This window comes from Athene noctua, chromosome Z (assembly GCF_965140245.1).
Source record: "Athene noctua chromosome Z, bAthNoc1.hap1.1, whole genome shotgun sequence".
Taxonomy (NCBI): domain Eukaryota; kingdom Metazoa; phylum Chordata; class Aves; order Strigiformes; family Strigidae; genus Athene; species Athene noctua.
This window is the reverse complement of record NC_134077.1, coordinates 3,233,862-3,252,577: the sequence shown is the minus strand read 5'-3', so window position 1 is coordinate 3,252,577 and position 18,716 is coordinate 3,233,862. Positions and strand designations below refer to the sequence as shown.

The window sequence follows — 18,716 nt, the reverse complement described above, 5'->3', positions numbered from 1 at the left end:
GCCCACGCACAAGGGCCGGCACTGCATCCCCTCCTCTGCATTCATCTGCAACTGCCTTCAGGGCCATAAGATACCCCACGAGATTTCTGATTAGCTCACAACATTTAAGCACTTCTGAAATTAAGTTATAACTTCTAAAACTTTAAAATTCTTAAGTAAAAACTTTGAGACTGTTCATTTGTGTTTGCAAAGTCCTTTTTATTTTTAAAGTAGAAATGTTTCCAATACATAGAAGTAAACATTGAAAGGTTTATTTAACATCCCCATTTTTGACCAAAAGTCACAATTTCTTCAAAAGTGTTTATTTCACAATATTTTTTTTTCATCAGCAGCTGAATATTACAGTGACTATTACAAGCATTTTCTTATAAAGGTGTAGTTTACAGATTTTGTTCAAACTGGAAAAATATTTTATAAGCAGTAGTATTTCATCTAGAGTATTCACTCCTGTCATATCATTCAGCTTCTTTGAGAGCATATATAGCTTCTGCTTGTTAACGTAACGAGACTGCACAAGCCCCCCCCCCAAAACCCTCAAACAAACAAACCAGACATTGCAGTGTAGTAGCACATATTTGGATAATTTGGTGTTTCTTCTAATTTCACATAATTTGGAAGTTTTTGTCAACTGACATTTACATTTTGAAATCAACTCTGTACTCATTGGAGAATATGTTCTCCGGATTGTTTTGCTTACCATCTACATTGCTAGAACTTCTTTCAGGCAAGAAAAAAAAAAAAAGAAAGACTGTAATACACATGTGAATCAATAAAGTTGGAGTAAAAAGGTTCATGGCAGTTCATAAAATTTATTAATCACATTTATATGCAATGACCAAATGCTAATTTTCAGTTAAATATGGTCTGAAAGAATAGGTTTGCACAGTTTTGTTCATTTTTTTAAAATGGAGGAGAATGACCTGTTGTTTCAAGTTCATCTTTTTCACTTGTATTTTTTCCAAATCACACAAATGGAGGGTCATACCTTGCAAAGACTTTAGGTGGTGGTGTGATTTCAGCGTTTAAGTTGCAGCATCAGGAAAGGCGGCCGCTATGCTTAAACTCTGAAACACGCCCACATGTTGTTACCGTTTCGCTCATACTTTTAGGTAAAACGGAATAAATCACATGAGCAAAATATGTTTACGATGTAAGATTGCATTAATTCAGTCTTGAGGTCTGATGTTGTTTTCTACAGTCAAGGACTACAACAGCTTTACAAGCTGAAAGATAAGCAACCTCAGCTACAAAATGCCAATGAAAGAAAAAAAAAATAAAGCAAGTTTCTGGTGAAAATGAAGCACATACATTCTTCTGGATGCTTCCTGTAGACCAGACGGCAGATGTGTGAACTTGCCTTTGAAGAGTTGGTTTTGTAGTGATGGTGTTTTGTGTGATTTGGTTTTTTAGGTGTTTCTTTTTTTTTTTTTTTTTTATCCCCAATAGTACTTTTCTGAGATACATTATACATACAAAAATCAGTAAGAGTCAGTATTGTTTTTTTCTTAGAACTTCAAAGTGTTTTTGCAGACCTCCTCAGAGTGACATATTGCAAGCAGACCTAAAAATCCACAGACAGGTTTTTATGACAGAAAAATAAAATATTCCCACATTTTAACACTTGTTTCAGAGGAACAACGGTTGAAAAGTCAGTTACCTTAGTAACAGCTAAAGGCACACAGTGGGAAAATGTTCAGCTTAATAATATTTAAAAGTAAGAACAGGACTGGAAAACAACCAGTTTTCTCTAAGCCACATTTTGTGTTAAATTTGCTTTTTAAATAAGTGCCAATCTGAGGAAAGGCATGCTTGAGCATAGCAATTTAACAAAATCAACATTTAAAAAAACCTTTAAAAATTGCTAGCAGAAAAGGTAACATATATTAAAGATATTTCATACAGAGTCCTCTTCCAGATGGATTTTAATGGATAAACTACATTAGCACAGATCAATTCATTAAATCCCCGTTTCCATCTATACATACCTAGAGTTTTTAAGAAAGTCTCTTCATTATACACATAAATTGTGATCCTGAAAATGCCAGTGAAGGACCATTATCCCCTAAAAGGCCGTAAGCCACATTTTATAATTGAGATCAGCAAGGAAATTGAGATCAGAAAGGTTGCAGAGCAACCTGTCATTTAGTCTGAACGACAAGCATTGGTTTAATCAATCTGCTGGGAACTGTACTCTGAATAGTTTACATCAGAGAGAGGTAGAGACCTGAAGAGCCTGAGAGGAAACTGCTGGCCTAAGATGAATTCTGAGAAATGGCTCCATGTTAAAACTGCCTTACAGAAAGACCGAATTCTGCTTTTTTTTTTTTTTTTTTTTTTTTAACCTGTGATGACTACTGTAGCATGTAAAAAAAGGGACAAGATACAATTAAAAAATTAAATTCAGAGCACTGCAAAAACATTCACTTGCAAAACGTGGAAAGAGGTAGGTATAATAAATAATATTGTAGCTGAGCAAGTGAGAGAAGAGTGTGGGCTTGCTAGGCACAGACAGCAAGATGGTGGTGTTACCCTTGTTGTGCATGAAGGGGAGATGAAGGCACTACTGAGTATACGCTGTAGATGCAAGTGCTCAAGGACTGGAGTTTGGAGGTAGTGCTGGTACTACAAGCAGTAAATTTTCTTCTGTAATTAGTTGGGTGATGCTCAGGAGAAAAGATAACTTATTCCTAGGGAATGGCCTTAAGTTTGTCCTTCACTGGTAACAGCTGTACTAAACCATAGTCCACTCGGAACAAGGTATTTACCTAATGGCATAGACCAATATAATTCTTCACAGCACGCAGCTTTTTCTTTTAAAATGTGCTTTTGGGATAGTAATATACATGTATAGTACATACAAGACTATTACAGTTTGTATCTACATGGATTATATACACATGATGTCTAAATCAAAATGCACTCCTTGTCTAAAACAGTGACTGCAGCATGGTGGGATTTAGTGTATCTTTAAAAAGACTTCACATTCTGTTTTAATCCTCTGAGCAGACAGGTCACCTGGTCATAAATTGATTTGCTGTTTGGGTATGATTTACACCAGCTAAACACGGTCAGAGGCAGAGAATTGCTGAGACTTCAGGAACTGCAACCACAAATGCAGGTTAAATTCAGATCTGCTTGGACAAGACTGAGCGGAAGGGAGCACAGTGGCAAGGGAGAAATGCTCGCTATGCTGGGATGAGCATGGCTTTTGCTTGCTGCTGCCAGTCATCCTCGCTGCACTTCAGCAAAGCATAGCTCCACAGCAACTGGGGATTCCACACCACACGGTAAGTACCAAGCAAAATCAGTGACTGGTCTTCTGAGTAGCTTGCCCCTTTCAGCGTTCACCTGGAGAGGTCAGAGAGTTGGTTTGTACTGTAAAAAAAATCCTAACAGAATTTGAATTGACCGCAGTTACTTGTTTAAGTTTGTTGTAGACAAAGAGTTCATGTTTGCTCTTAAAGAAACAGACTAACCCACTATCTTACAGCTTTGTTTGTGTTAAAACATTTCATTGCTCATCCTTTCCCTCTTGTTTTAAAACTTTTTGTTTGTTTGTTAGTATTTTTCATCACAATAGGTAACATTTCAGATGGCTACTGCACTGAATAGATTTTTCCATAGACTGCTATGGCTAGGACTAACCCACTGAACATAAGTAGGACTGGAGACCTGGTGATTAAACTGGGCTGCTTTCTGATACAAGCCATGTAAGAGGTCTAAGAGTCTCAACAGACACTGGATGAAAATTTTTGGCTTTGAAAAGCAAAGGAAAGCCAACAGTAGGGATCAGGAGGATGCTTGTCTATACCAGAAGCAGACGGCCTAAAGCAGTCCCCTGCTTTGAGATTATTTCAGCAGGACAAAACCTTTTCAAGTGACTATGTAAATCTGGTGATGGAATAAAGTCCAAACTGCCAATTTGTTTGAATTTACATGAATCAGATGTACTGGATGTAGTTAGGAGAAGCACCAGCATTTCTCAAACACAGAATTTGTGACAAATTCCATGCCAGTGGAAACAAGCAGCATCCAAGCTCGTTACCTTAATACACACTTGTGCCTTCTGCAGTTTACTTTCTCAACTCACTATCATGATACGGTTACTAGCAAGAACAGGAGGCAGAATTGCATGTCCCGTTATGAATACATACAAAACCACCTCGCTATTAGACAAATTACATGTCCTTCAAGGCAGCATAAGTGTCTCAGATTTTGTTTTTCATTTAACTGTAATTTCTTCATGGACACCTATAAGATCAAAGTAACTTGTCTCCCACTCACACTTCTTTTTTGTTAGTGGCTTTTGGAGATGATTATGGGCTTTAAACTATGTCAACATAAAATCAAGCAGTAAAAAATGTCTACATTTCAAGTATCCTTATTCCAAATTGCAAATTACCCCAAAAATCACATACAGATCAGTCTCTTTCTTACTGTATGGTTTAGCATCCACTTATTACTGTGTATTGGTTCATCCATAAGCCTGTTTGGTCCATATTTAAAGAGCTCCTAAAATCTGTTTTGTGATTTTTCCTTTCTTCACTGGGGTTCTCTGAGTAGGAGAGGTGGGCTTAATTAGACTTTCTTCAGACTTTCCTGAGAAACTCCAAGTTGAGAGAAGCAGGGAGATGAATTGAATCCATGGTTATGGAGGATGGGCTGAACGGGAACAAAACTGGGAACATGTGCTTGAAGTCCAGCAGCAGCTGCGGAGGGTCATTTCGCTCTTGCAGGTGTGTCTATGAGGTGTGGGAGAGGAAAACGAATTCAGTATCATTGCCTTTTCTTTGTATTTGTCATGTTTATCATCATCAAAGGTTGGAGAATGTACACGATATTGCAAGCAACAGTTCTACTTTGTTCTCTATTGCAGCAGCCTTCCTCCAAGGAAGTATTTACCGAACTTCTACACAGACTGTAAGAAACACTGCTTCAGAAGAACCTTGCTACATTTTCTATGTGACCAAGAAGCAAGACACAGGACTTGGAAACAATATGACACTCTTGCACAACAAAAACAACACTGCATGATACCAGCAGAACACTTGATTCAGCTGCTCAGTGATGGAGACATATTCTAGGAGCATTAAAAGCACTCTAATGCTTTTAATTTAATTAGAATTAATTTAATTCTAATACTCCAGCGAGCATTAAAAGATGTTTGGTTTTCATTTAGTTATTTTTCCTTTAATTGCCAATTTCTGCCTTGTATCTCAGAAGTAACTCCACCGCTACTTAACTGACTCCCGCAACCTTACTTCTGAGTCGCGTAGCTACTAAGGAGCATTGGATTAGCTCAGCTGGGAACTTTGGTGCTTATTGCTCTTTGTGATTAACAGCCTGGTTATCCCTGCAGCTGTACGCCACAAGTAAGTGTGTGCACATGCAGAGCACTAAATTCAGGACAACATGCAGCAGCATGCCTATTACAAAATGCCCGAGTTAGTACTAATGACATCTGTACTAAATCATTACTTTCTCCTCCACTTTACAGCCCTTTAATTTACCTGGATGTCTCGTATGAAAGCTACTGTCACACGCTCTTCAAACTCATGCGTAGGAGTGTAGAGATTAAGTATCTTTACAATCTGTTGAAAACAAAATAGGATTACACGACAGTCATGAGAAGTCAAACTTTTCCAGAATACAAGGCACCATTAACAATTTGTCTTGATATAACCATAGCAAGTCTCTTGTGACACTGCTGAGAAGCAGAAGTAGTACAAGTATGATCCTGGTGTTCCTTTGCCTGCTCTAAGGCACAGAAAGCCTCTGCGGACCTGTCCCAAGTCACGTCTCATGGCAACGTTTGTAAATTGGGAATAGACTTGAGCTAACAGATTTATACAGAGACTCCACTCAGGAGGCACATGGTGACAGGGGTGACCACTTCCCAGTGCTCTGATGTCACCTCTACAACACTTCTGATGCTCCCTCACTCCTGCTCCTCCCTTACCAGCCCTTGCTTCTCTCAGGAACACATGTTCAAGACAAGGGAGATGGAGATACAGGAGGAAGGATCTCCAAGAACCACTGGAGATCAGCTCACATATCTTGCTTCTCCTTTCCTATGACATGTTCAAATTAAGGCCAAGCAATCCAGCAACAAAACCATGAGTTTATATCCTCCAGGAAAGGAGTTTCAAAGCTTAAGGTCAGATCTAGTCAGCCTAGGTGGGCAGTTCTCAATCTCCTGCCCCAAATATGAATCCTTGGTGGGCATCCTGCAGACTTAGCCAGGTTAGACCCTGGCAAAAGACAACAGGTGGGTTTAAAACCCCAAGTGTATGACTTGTACCATGAATTCCTCCTCAGGGCTGGGTTTCATCTTTGCAGGTTTCTGGAGCCCCAGTGCCTTCAGTGGCACTGTGAGAGAGGAGCCACTGCGGTGACCACCTCTGACAGGGTCAGTACCTAACACCAGTCCTGAAAAGGACAAATTGTCCCCACTGTGGGAATGGCACACTGAATCTGGGCAGTGAAGAGCTGGAACCAGGAGACCACCCTTTCCCACTCCTTTAATTATCAGTGCCCTCTCGTGTAAATCTCTGCCCTGCTCCCCACCTGCTGGGTTGTGAGTGATGTGCACAAGGAGCAGATGGCCTCAGCGTCTTCTGAGGTTTTCTTTTTCAGCTGTAGAAGCTGTGCTGCCTGAATTAAGGGCTCCAAAGTTTGTGCTGCTCCACTCTGCTGCATATTCTTCCCATGCAGCCACTCCTCCAGCTGGTTTATGTTAAACCTGGGTGAGCAACCAAGATGAAAAGTGAGCTGAGAGCTGAGAAAGAAGACGTAGCATCTCAAAAATCCTCTATGAGACTCAAGGTATGTTGCAGTGTTGGTATATGTGGCCATGTATATCATGTTGGTATACATGGCAAGAGACAACCAGACCAAAGCTTAATACTCAGCAACTCAAAGCAAAATTTATACTCTATGTACCTTAGAAATAAATGAGCCATGTAACAGTTTGGATTGTGCTTTTCTACAGCACTCAGCTATGTTCAAGTTTCAAAATCCAATTAAAATTAAGCTTTTAACAAGCTTTGAAGTGCTAACAAAACATCTTTTCTTTGAAAAGATCTACACAAAAAATGCCTTTGCCTGTGCCCACCCCCAGGCTCAAAGGGAACATGCAAAGGATCTACCATGGAAAGGGGAGAGTAGCAAAAGGAAGGTTTAAATCATTTACGCTAATAAGTGATAGATTTATGCCAGGGCTGACAGACATTCGGGACCCCCTTCTGGAAGGTTTGCCCTAGCTGTCCTTTCAAATTTCAGTCCTTATTACAACACTACATTGCGACAGCGATGGGGCACACAAGCCCCTCATCCCAGCCCAGCAGACATCTGGCTGCCACCTGCCTGCACATCTCACAGCTCATGAGAGGCCAGAGGCCCTGCACACAGCAACACGGGTTGGTTTTGAAGATCCACCTGCAGAACTGGAGCCTTTGACGCTACACTTGTTACATTAAAACCAGCAGACACAACAGCGGGAGAGAAGCACGCAGACTTCTCCATTCCAGTGTTCAATCCGACCTGCATCACCTGGTGCAGCCTCTGGGCTGTGCAGCCTTCCTGCTCAGACTGGGTGAAGTAAGGGTGGGCAAAGCCCACCCCAGAATAATTACTATAACACACGTTTAATTCACAAGCAGCAAACTGCATTGCACAGGCATTACACAATGACCCTGCATCGGTCTCCTGCTGAATCCAGTTTGTCCCCTTACTTAACACCACTGCAATTTATTTTCCACCACCTTATAAAATCAACAAAATTTCCTTAAAGCGGGTACATCCCCGCCCCAAGGCCATGTCCCACCTTAGCTGCATGCCTGTGCTCCATGAGCAGACATCCTTCCTCAGCAGGAGGTTGTTCAGGGTGACCGCGCTGATCATGTAGAAAAGCTGCCTGAAGATCTGCTGCGCGATCTGCGGGTCCAGTCCCTGGTCACACATGATGCTGTGGAACATGTTCAGCTGGCGAATGACTGCGTCTAAGCTGTAGGAGCTGTCACCATCTGCCATGCTGGAGGAGCGATTCCTGTAGCCCATCGGTTTGACACCAGAGAGCCCCTGGATGCTCTCATTTTCCAACATTGCAGATGCTGAAAAAGGGGGGGAAAAAATGAACCAAAAATGCTTGCATCCACCTGTTATCAATAGAGGTAAGAGTTGATCCCTTCATGGGCGTGCAGCAGTCTCAGGAATGCAATACAATTGATGCTAGGAGGTCTGAAAGCAGGACAGATCCATGAATTGTTAGGTTACTGTGACAATATGAAATAGCTGAAGCATCCAAAATATCTTTAAGATCACACTTTTTTTTCCTTGATGTTACTAACAGAAATCACTTACCATGCTGCAGAAACAGGGAACAGCTCTCCTCTGAGTTGTAATCAATTCTCTCTCTATACCCACCACAGAGCCTTAAATTCTGCAGTTAAAATGATTAATTGGCTCAAAGGATTGGGAGAAATGAAGATAGATTAAAAGTAATAAAATCCTTACAGCCTGGCTAACTGATGGAGGAACAGGACAACTTTCTGCAAGGAGCAGGAGGTATATGCAGTGATGGTAGGCATTGATGCTGTCGGACACAGCAGGAATTTGTGCAATGACATTTGGAGGGTAAAGGGAAAAAGTCCTGGACACAAAGGAGTCTAGGCTGGGAGCTCAAGGAAAACACCAGCAGCTAGAAAATATAAAGCACTGAGAACAGCCCCTCAGTTATCTTAGCGAGGAGGAGGAGGGATTTAGCTGAGGAGGTAACTCTTCTTATAAGAACAGAACACCAGGTTGACAGGAACCTCAAGGATCACCTGGTCCAACCTTTCTTGGTAAAAGCCCGGTCTAGACAAGCTGGCCCAGCCCCTGTCCAGCTGAACCTTAGAAGTGTCCTGTGTTGGGGAATCCACCACTTCCCTGGGGACATTATTCCAGTGGCTGATTATCCTCATTCCCTGAAAAATTTTCCTCTCATGTCCAGTCAGAATATTCATCCCCAGGAGTAACATATACCTGTTACCCCTCCTCTTTTCCATGTGACTCCTTGTACAAAGGGAGTCTCCATCTTCTCTGTAGCCACCCTTTAAACACCAGAACATGGTGGTAAGGTCTCCCCTCAGCCTTCTCTCCTCAAGGCTGAACAAACCCAACTGTCTCAGCCTTTCCTCACGTGGCTGCCCAGTCCCTTGATCACCTCTGTGGCCTCTCTCTGGACCCTCTCCAGCCTGGCCACATCTTTCTTGTACAGTGAGGACCAAACCTGAACACAGTATTCCAGGTGTGGCCTGACAAGCACCGAGCAGAGTGAAATGATGACTCTGCTGGTGATGCCCTTGATCAGGCAACGCAGCAACCTATTGGCTTTGTCTGCCACTTCAGCGCATTGTTCACTCGTACTGAACTTGTTACTGACTCATCCTTGCAAAACAAGGTCTTTATCAGTCTCTTTTTCCTCTTCCCAGTTCTCTCCTCCCTCACAATGTGCATTTATACCCACAAAAAGCTTAACCCTGAATCTGGTCTGGAGGGGAATGCTGTTCCTACGGACTCACCAGCACCACGTCACCTCTGTCACCACCTTCTCCAGCAGAAAGGAAGGAGCTATCTTCTAGCATGGGGGAAAAAAAACCTCACCCCTATTAGCTTCTAGCACAGAGAAAATAAAAACTCATCCAGGTCTTCCTAACTCCAGGTCACTGCTAACAAGAGGACCTGCTCCAAACCAGGACTTTTTTTGTAACATATGCCTCTCTACCAACTGCAGGCTTTTCCTTTGGGGAGAAGTCATGTACAAAGGTCTGAAAAACACTCAGAGAAGGTAATTACAGAAAAAAAACCCCAAAACTCCTAAAAGCTAATGTGCTGTGAACTTACCGATCATGGGTTGGAGTATGCCCTCTGCTACCTTGATGAGCTGCTGGTAGATCTGGATGGAGAGGTGGCTCAGCACCTGGCAGTACTCAGACAGGTCAAAGTTCTTCAGACAGTGCTCATTCTGCTTAGGTGTGTTTTGTGTCATGAAACACTGAACAGAAGGAGATTAAAACACCTGGTTTCATTATGTCACCTATTTATAGTCCAGTAAAGTCACTGTATTAAAAAAAATCCCTTAGAGTACAATACATCCAGATATGTCACCAAAGTAGATCTTTTCTGTAATAGAGTAAAAATGAACTCATAAATCGCCTTTGATTTACTCAGCCCTTTGTTCATAAATTATTACTAGAGGGCTGCTTTTTGACGAAAAGCATCATTAAGTGGTAAGTTTTTAATCTGAGCTTTATCAAGGAGCAACATTTGTATTAATTACAATATATATATGAACTAGAAAATGACATTCCAGTTCCTGGGAAACTTTTTTAGCTATTTGTTTATTCCTGTGAGTCACAATCATTTAAGGGAAACCAAGTATTTTAAGATTAAGATTTTAGAAAATTTTTTAAAAAATAGCTACATGCTATATACTTTAATATTTTAAACTGATCCAAAGTTCTGAAATCTCTCCAAGTAACTGAATTTATTCCCTGCCTTTACCTGAAGAAGTGGCTGATCTCTGATCCTGTAGCCCTGAGTTCTGGGCTCAGCCATTAATGCCAGTTTTGCTGGCAGAAGCAAATGTGATCTAACTTAATTTTGTAATTAACACAAATGCTTTAATTGCCTGATCATACGGTCTTACCAATTTGGTGTCAAAATGAGAACTATGCAACTTGTATGTTGTTTGCTGACTAGCAAAATGCAAAAATACAACACGTACAATCTGAGTTGACTTTAGAATTTCTCCATTTTCCCAACTGATGAAGAGTTGTGCACTGCAAGATCGCATTTAGTTTGGTGTTTTCTTTTAAACCTGTTTTCTTAAAAATAGGTTGGAATTACACTTAAAGATAATAGTATTTTGGAAACTGCTCAGAATGATTTTTCCTCTCAAGTTTTTTGTGCCAAATTATCAACTGAATTTTCAAATAGCTGGTTGGTTCATTTAACACAGTAAATCATGGCAAAGAATGTGAAATTAAAGTTGGTTGTTTTTTGTTTTTTTTTTTACCCTGCTGGTTTTCTGGGGAGGATTTTCTTTAAATTGTAATGTTGTTATTCGGGCAGAAGAGGGCAAACAGGAGCATGACTATTAGTAAATATTATCTTAATTATTGTTCTTTTAAATTTAAATCTTTGAAATCCAGCTCTGAGGTTTTGCACACCAGTCTTTATCTTGTGAATAATCTGAATAGTTGATTCCATGAAATTATTTTTTTTTATTCTTAAAGATTGACTGCTCCACATATCTAACACGAGTCAAGACTAAATGAGAAATTACATAATCTGTCTCTGCTGAAAATTTTAATACCCAGAACATATGGCTATGATGATGGCAGCTTGTAATGTACTAAGAGGACTGTGATGATGTGATTTTGTTGGGAGGGATTGGCTATAATAAAACCTATTACAAAATATTACTGAGGTGGCAAGAAATGAGAGGCTTTCCTTCCCAAATCTTATATTATGATTATGCATTTTTGCTCTCTGAAAGTGTGGTCATTTTGAACTAGCTGAACAGAACAGGAAAAAAACCCAGTAGAAACGGGCAGAATAAAACTGCAAGATTTGGAAGTTTTCTTCTGTCTGAAAATCTTGGTTAGTGAAAAGTTGTGGGACCTACTAAAACCAGGGGAACAGCCTTTAAAACAGCCTACCAGAAGGAAATCCCCTCTTCAGACCAATCAAAGTGCATGGCTGGCTATGAAATTCAAAATATTCTGTTGCATGTTGTAAGGGTTCTGGTTTCAGCTCTCAAATGTCTTTTCTCAGTGCAATGTCCCATGAACCTCTGGTCTAGTTCAGACTAGATAGAAGGAAGAAATTGTGTATGATGAGTGTGGTGAGGCCCTGGCAGAGGTTGCCCAGAGAGGTGGTGGATGCCCCATCCCTGGAAACATTCCAGGCCAGGTTGGACGGGATCTGAGCAACCTGATCTAGTGAAGATGTCCCTGCTCAGGCAGGGGTTGGACTAGATGGCCTTTAGAGGTCCCTTCCAGCCCAACCAGTCTGTGATTCTACCATTCTAGGAGCTGCCTCATGTTATATCCATATTAATAAAGGAGGAAAGTCAGAGGTGACCCCATGTTGTAGCCAGAGGGAAGCCACTAGACCCAGGAGACCTCAAGACCATTCCTGGAAGGATATCAACATACTCAAGATCAACCATGAGTTTCTTACCTCCTCTCCACTGTACTGCTTTAAACAGTGCCGGAGGCGACAAGTATTTGCCAGCCAAAATGACGTAATCTCAAAATCATCGTTGTGTTTCTGGAGGAGCAAAAATAGAACATGTGAGATGCCCCCTTCAGTGGGGGACACTGGCATTGCAACACAAAGTATTTCCCCACCTAGAATCAGAAGGCTCCCTCTGCAGATGGGCAGTATTAGCCATTTGTTCCCTGATAACTTTTTTTTAAATCTGGAAAGGCAAACAATTTTGTTGCTAAGATCATAATTTTCCTTGTTCGTCTAAAAAGGAAAGCCATAAGAGTGATTTGAAAACCACTACGAGAGCTGAATATCACACACTTTGGGCATGGTTACCATCCTACACCGTCTCAACCCCAGGACAAGAGAAAAGAGACACTTACCTTCAGCACTTTTTTAATGCCATTGATGCTGGAGGTGAGCAAGGAGTGCACTTTCTGGTCATCACTGATGTAATCCGCATGTCTGATGCACATGTAGAGGATGTAGGCAGGAAGGCAGGGAACACTAGCAGACACTGCCTGGGGCTTGAGATCTAGAAGGTTTGGTGTTTTGGGGTTATTTTTAAATTTTTTTTGTTTTCTTAAGTCCTCTTAAAATTCACCAACTGCCAGGCGAAGCAGGGAACACTAGAGCTGGAGACCTACCCAGGCAAACCCCTCTCACCCCAGCCCTGGGGAAGCTGAATTTTGGCTCTGCAACTTGCATCCCTCTCTGCAGCGTGGACACAGAGCCAGAGGTCCAGCTGCAGGACAGACGGACTCTGCTGAGGCCAGCCAAAGCAGGAAAGCTGCAGCCCTAGGGCTTGGGAGGGTAGCAGTGTCTGCACTGAGGCTTATGACACCACCCCATTACACCTTAGGGATGCACACGTAGCACTAGATCATCTTTACCATGTCAAAGCCTGCCCAAGCAGCACAGAAATAGCCTTAGAAAAACTCCCTAAAGCTTTCAGGAATAACCCACAGGTTATAAACCCCTCCCTCTGAATTCATGACGTAATTAATCACTCTTTCCTTCGAGATACTGAATCCTAATGTAGCTGTGGGAATCTGCAGTCTCTGAAGAAAAAGCCTGTCTGATCAGGGGCACTTCAGAGACCACAGCAGCAGGCGAGCACTGCTCTTTGAACACTTTTCAGATACTCATTAGACTCTGCTGGGGTTAGAAAGTGATGGTAAATACTAACACTTGGCAGGACTTCTCTAAGAGCATTGAATAATGGGATGCTGCAGCAATTCTGATCAGACCTTCCAGCGTAAAACAACTCACAAGTTTATTATCTGTTATTATCTCATAAACCAAACGGCCTTTGTTCCATTGCTGTGCAAAATCCTTGGGGTCTATCCTTTGCTATCCCCTCCCCATGCACTACCACATCCTATGAAACTCAGGAAGTTACCACCTGCTCTGAAAACTGCAGACTCCTTTTTGCATTTTTCCATTTTCTTCTATTCCTAATGATTATATCCATGCTGGTCTAGCTGCTTAGTGCTGCGCTGCTTTACCTACCATCACCATAAACGTGCAGCCCCAGAAGGGATTAATTTGAGAAGATCTATTTGCCTATCTTGAGATCTCCCAGGCAAGAGAAGGAGGAGCCAGGCACAGGAGCAAAGCAAGTTCCTCACCTATAATGAGGTTTCGGATGAGGAGTGGCTCATCTTCTTTAAAATATTCCAACATGCCCTGAAAATCTTTCTCCTTCCTCTGGACAACAGCTTGCATTTTACCCTTGTGCTGCCACCTTTCCGTCGGTATTGTGGTTTTGGATTCTGTGAAAAGAGCATGAAAGGTAGCTGACCTGTTGATCAAGAACTATTTATGTCCTTCATTGGCCTTAGAGCAGACACCAGGTCAGAGTGTTATATAATGTTTCCAATAATGTCATCAGCTTCAGCAGACTTATAAGAATCTAAAGAACCAGGTTCTGAATTACCAATCAGCAGCAGTTCTGATTCTCAATGAAAGAGTGCAAAAGTTGGACCTAAGGAGGAAAAGATGAAGTAATTTTTTATTTTCCGAGGAACCACAAGCTAGAAGTTAGTAACCCTATAGGAATTGTTTTAGTGTATCATTTTCACAGAGGGGAAAAAAATTAGCCAGGCAATGAAGAAATACCTAAGCATCACCTCTTCTGGTTGGCTGTAAAGCTGAAGAACCATGGTGGCACACCATTGAGCGTTGTGCTTCCATAAAAGTTTAATAAAACAGGAGAGATCAGCATGCAAGTGCTGCAGTAAACAGCAGCCTGCTGCATGCAAATTACACTGAGAGACCAGCTGTGCTAGCCATGGAAACCCTCCAGTTATTCAGCCTAATTTCACTTAATGCCTGGTTTTCAGAAATTAGCTCACGAGAACAAGGTTATGTGATTAAACACAGCGTCTCCAGAGAATGGGAAGCTCCTTCTATACAACACAGATGTCACATTTGAGGTGTTTTCTCATCAAGCAGAATACACACATGTATTTTGATCCTAAATGATTTTAATTCCCTCTCAAAATTGCCCGCTAGCCACTGCTCTCCTCTCTATAGCTCTGCTTGGGTCACAGCACTGTCAGCAATGAGAGCAAAAAAGCTTCTGTAAATATCTTCCAAACCCTGGTACACCAAGCATCAGACCAACACCTCCAGCAACCACTCGCCCTCCATCACTTTGTGGACCCTCCTCCAAGTTTACCACGTTCAACCACGTCAACAAGCTACAGCTACCACAGCGATGCTGCACTCGCTCAAAGGCAGCCTAAGACCGCCGCAGGAACTTCATTTGGATTTTCTGTGCCCTGCTGTCACGCTGACGATGAGCTCAGCGCTCGCTGCTAGGTCACTGCCAGAACGAGCAAAATCTTACTTCAACAGAAAGAGAAAAACCTGCAGCTCTCCAAGGCTGGCCAAAGAAACAAAACCAGAGTGTTGCTCCCCCAGCCCAAAGTCTACCAACAGCCGAGTCACCTTTGAGCTTCTTCATGTAAAACTTCAGCTGCTTCTTTAGCTTCATTTCATTGCTTTCCAAGTTCTCTAGCATTTCTTTAAGATCCTGAAAAACAGAAGATGCATTGGGTTAAAAAAAGACGCCTCAAGAACAACTCATCTGGGGTGAGTTTGAGGCTGGAGTCACTCAGCAGCCTGGTCTCTGCAGCACGTGAGCATCTTGGTAGAAGAAGAGCCGTGTTATTTCTGGGTGGCTCGGAGACACCCATAAAGTTTATACAACCACAAAGACCATGGGTGTTGTGTGTCTCCTTTTTCTAGAGGTAGCCCACAGCAGGCAATACTCACAACAGACCACCGGAAGTATTTTACTCCTGGCTGTTAAACATATTTAAACAGTTACCACACTGGATACTAGCACTGTGAAGAAAGGCAAGAAGCCCTCACCTGCTCAGAAGGGGCCAAGTTCACTCCAGACCTTGCACAGAGATACAGGAGGTGAGAAACGGAAAATGTATGATCAGCCAGGACAACTTTTTGGAGTGGCAACTGCTCCTCCCACCCCAATAAAAGTAAGAAGAAAGGATTGTGTGGTCTTTGTGCATAATTACAGAGTATAAGGGTCCTCAATGGTCTCACTTAACAGGCAGTGCCACAAAGCAGACAGGCTTAAAAAACAGAAAAAATAAAGTAGCTAGGGAGTCACAAGAGTCATACAGCCACTGAACAACAGTTCAAAGCCAAGTACCAACACTCCCAAATGCACCAGTGGGAGATGCTGAAGGATTCCACAGAGAGTTTAGGAGGGGTGGAAGAGACCCCAGTGCCTTCCCCCCTTCACATCTCCTGTCTCCTTTCTCTCAAGCTGTTACTTTTTTCCTTTCTTTATTAAGCTATGTCTCTTACAGTCTCAGTACAGTCTCTTACCAGATTTTCATTGGTGAGACGTGTAATTTCTTGCTGAATTCCAAATTCCACCTGGACCTCTGGAGACAGCTGCAGGGTGGTCTGCAGGAAAGCCTGCTGCTGTTTCTCCATATCTTCTTTCATTGCATCCACCTGTTTTTTCAGAGCTTCTACCTCCTCCTCATGCTCTCTTCTCTGATCCTGGAGCTGTGCTTCCAGCAACCTGAGAAAGGACCACACCAACCAGCCTGTGATTTCAGCATCGTGGTAGTAAACGCCATTTGAGTTTACATCCTTCAAAGTCAACCAATGTGGGAGACGTTTCTGGTCAACCTCCCTACAAAACTTGACACACGCAAAGGGGTGCTACAGCTATTATTGCCACATTAGTCTGTCATTTGCTATACTGTAGATTAAATACTTTTGAAATTAGGGACATGAAAGCAAAAGTTTGGGAGGTTGGGTGGTTTTTTTTTAAATAATAGGGGGAAGAAAAAAATAAAATCCAAGATCTCCCTTTTTTTCTGCAACAATATCACAGATTTGGATTCCTTTACTCTTCCCATTAGCAAGAAGCTAACGTAAATACATCAGTTCTTGCTCTTGAAAACTGAACTGTGTATCTTGCAAATGGTTCTGGGCAGTTGGACTGCCAGGGGCTTCCTTTGCTACTGCTGGGAGTTTCAAGAAAGGCAGAAGCTGAAACCCTTCATTCCTTCTAGTTGTTTGTAGAGCTGCTATTTTATCTTTGCTTTTAAAAAAAAAGGTATATTCACATACATCTCAATTTATGCTCAAAAAGCACCTGCAGAAAACTACACAGAAGGCAATTCTCTGTCACCATGATCAGTTCCTGCTCTCAGCTTTCATCGTCACTGCCGACTTCCCCAGGACTCTTCAGAAGGGGGAAAAAGACTTGTTTGCTTGTACTCCATGACATACAAATACTAACTCCATGATACACAGCTGACAGAAGTCACCAAAACCAGTCCTTCTCCCACTTTTAGGTGGGTACACAACTTTTTCTCTATAATTTGTCCTGCCACCCTCTCTGACCCCCCTTTCCCTACATCAGGTCTCCTTCCAGCCCTGTGCACAAGGACAACCACAGTGGGGGGAAAGGCATATATTAGTAAGGCATTTATTCAGTGCATTATCCAGCCATCTGCTAAACCAGAATGCCTTTGTTAACCCAGTGAGAGAACGATTCATCACTGAAATGTTAACTGACCTCCTGTACGTACCCGTGCTGATGGGGGTGCTGAAAAACTGGCAAGTGACACAATAATTGATTTTATAAGGGTATCCTCTACCCTCTGCTAAATGGAAATATCCTGGTTAGTCCACCAGCTCTCCCAATAAGCCTGAAATAAGTGACTCCAGAAGGGATGAGGACTCTGAGGAAAGGGCATTAAGACAGAAACTGCAAAGTATTAGTCCCAGATTACACAGGGCGATGGTGGCAAACAGGAGGAACAACCCCCGGGGATGACCAAGCCCATGTCCTTGCTGTACCTCACGGATGTGCTCTCCTGGGCAGAGCTATGGACAGCCACACACCCAGCTCAGGGCCTTCGGCTCCTCTGGCATCAGATGCAAACAGCGATCCTCAAAAGTGAAGAAGACTCTGGTGTCGATAGCTTAGAATTACCCAGGACATGCACAGACATGGAGCTCTGCCAGCAGGGAAAAAGCTACAACCCCGTTCAGCCCACTGGGAAATTCATGGGGATTCACGGCTGTGAACTGCTTCTCTGAAGGAACAATTAAGCATGGTTTGTTGTTTTTTGTTTGTTTGTTTTTTTTTTTTTAAGGATTGTATAAAAGAACACATGCTTTCTATGGGAGATTTCTGGATTAAAAGCATTAATCATTCTCCAGTTTGTTCTTTTGTTGTTGTTGTTTTTAAAAGATCTAAACAATCTCTACTATTATTTTGTAGCAAAAGACAGAAAAGTGTGTTTTCTATCGATAGAAACATGGACAATAATGCAGTCAGCCTCATAATCATGTCAGGAGTTACATTCTTAATAGGCTTGGAAAATATAGGCCCACCATGAAATAAATATTAAGTAGTTAATTTTCATTTTATTTCTTCATGTAGGTTTGGATTAATCATGAGCTGCCCTCAGAAAAACATGCTCCTTTTATGAACTTGGGCTCCTACACTGCTTTGAAAAACAAATGAATCATCCCTGTTATTCCTCCTGTTATTGTCTGGTTTTACTCTAATCCTTCTAGATGTGACCACTTTAGATTACACAAAAGTTTATTTTAACATTTCCTCTCTACAGTATCCTTAATCAGCTCATTCCATATCTTTTATAAAAATCACATATATTGGAGCCTCATAACCACCCTGCAGGAGAGCAGGAGAGCACATTTTAACAAATCAACATTTAATTATCAGCTCTTCCAAGCACCATCTTGAACCAGAAGAATAATCCAGGAGTCCTTCTGCCTTGCTTTAATCTCCACTTGTCTTTCTAAAGGTTCATTAGCTTGGAGGTGAGTGATCATTACAGAATCACTGGCATCCCCAGGAGATACGGAGGTTGCAGGTACGACCCTGGTGTGTCTCACCAGACCAGGACATGGGGAAGGATGACACTGTGTCC

At 42.0% G+C, this 18,716-nt stretch overlaps 1 protein-coding gene across 4 annotated transcripts in view; it reads right to left on the bottom strand.

Annotated features, from left to right (window-relative positions):
* Positions 1–192: 192 nt before the first annotated feature.
* The window catches only part of MYO5B (myosin VB), a 163,327-nt gene continuing 144,803 nt past the window's right edge, over positions 193–18,716 (bottom strand). For 3 of the 4 annotated variants that reach the window (XM_074931366.1, XM_074931367.1, XM_074931368.1), the window contains 10 exons: positions 16,120–16,321; positions 15,214–15,298; positions 13,890–14,033; positions 12,642–12,793; positions 12,229–12,318; positions 9,886–10,036; positions 7,826–8,111; positions 6,568–6,742; positions 5,511–5,591; positions 193–4,742 (listed from right to left, as the gene is read on the bottom strand). In XM_074931366.1, the coding sequence (XP_074787467.1) occupies positions 4,590–4,742; positions 5,511–5,591; positions 6,568–6,742; positions 7,826–8,111; positions 9,886–10,036; positions 12,229–12,318; positions 12,642–12,793; positions 13,890–14,033; positions 15,214–15,298; positions 16,120–16,321 (1,519 nt within the window). In that variant the 3' untranslated portion in view covers positions 193–4,589. The remainder of the gene's footprint in view (positions 4,743–5,510; positions 5,592–6,567; positions 6,743–7,825; positions 8,112–9,885; positions 10,037–12,228; positions 12,319–12,641; positions 12,794–13,889; positions 14,034–15,213; positions 15,299–16,119; positions 16,322–18,716) is intronic. The other variant, XM_074931369.1, reaches the window with a different exon arrangement.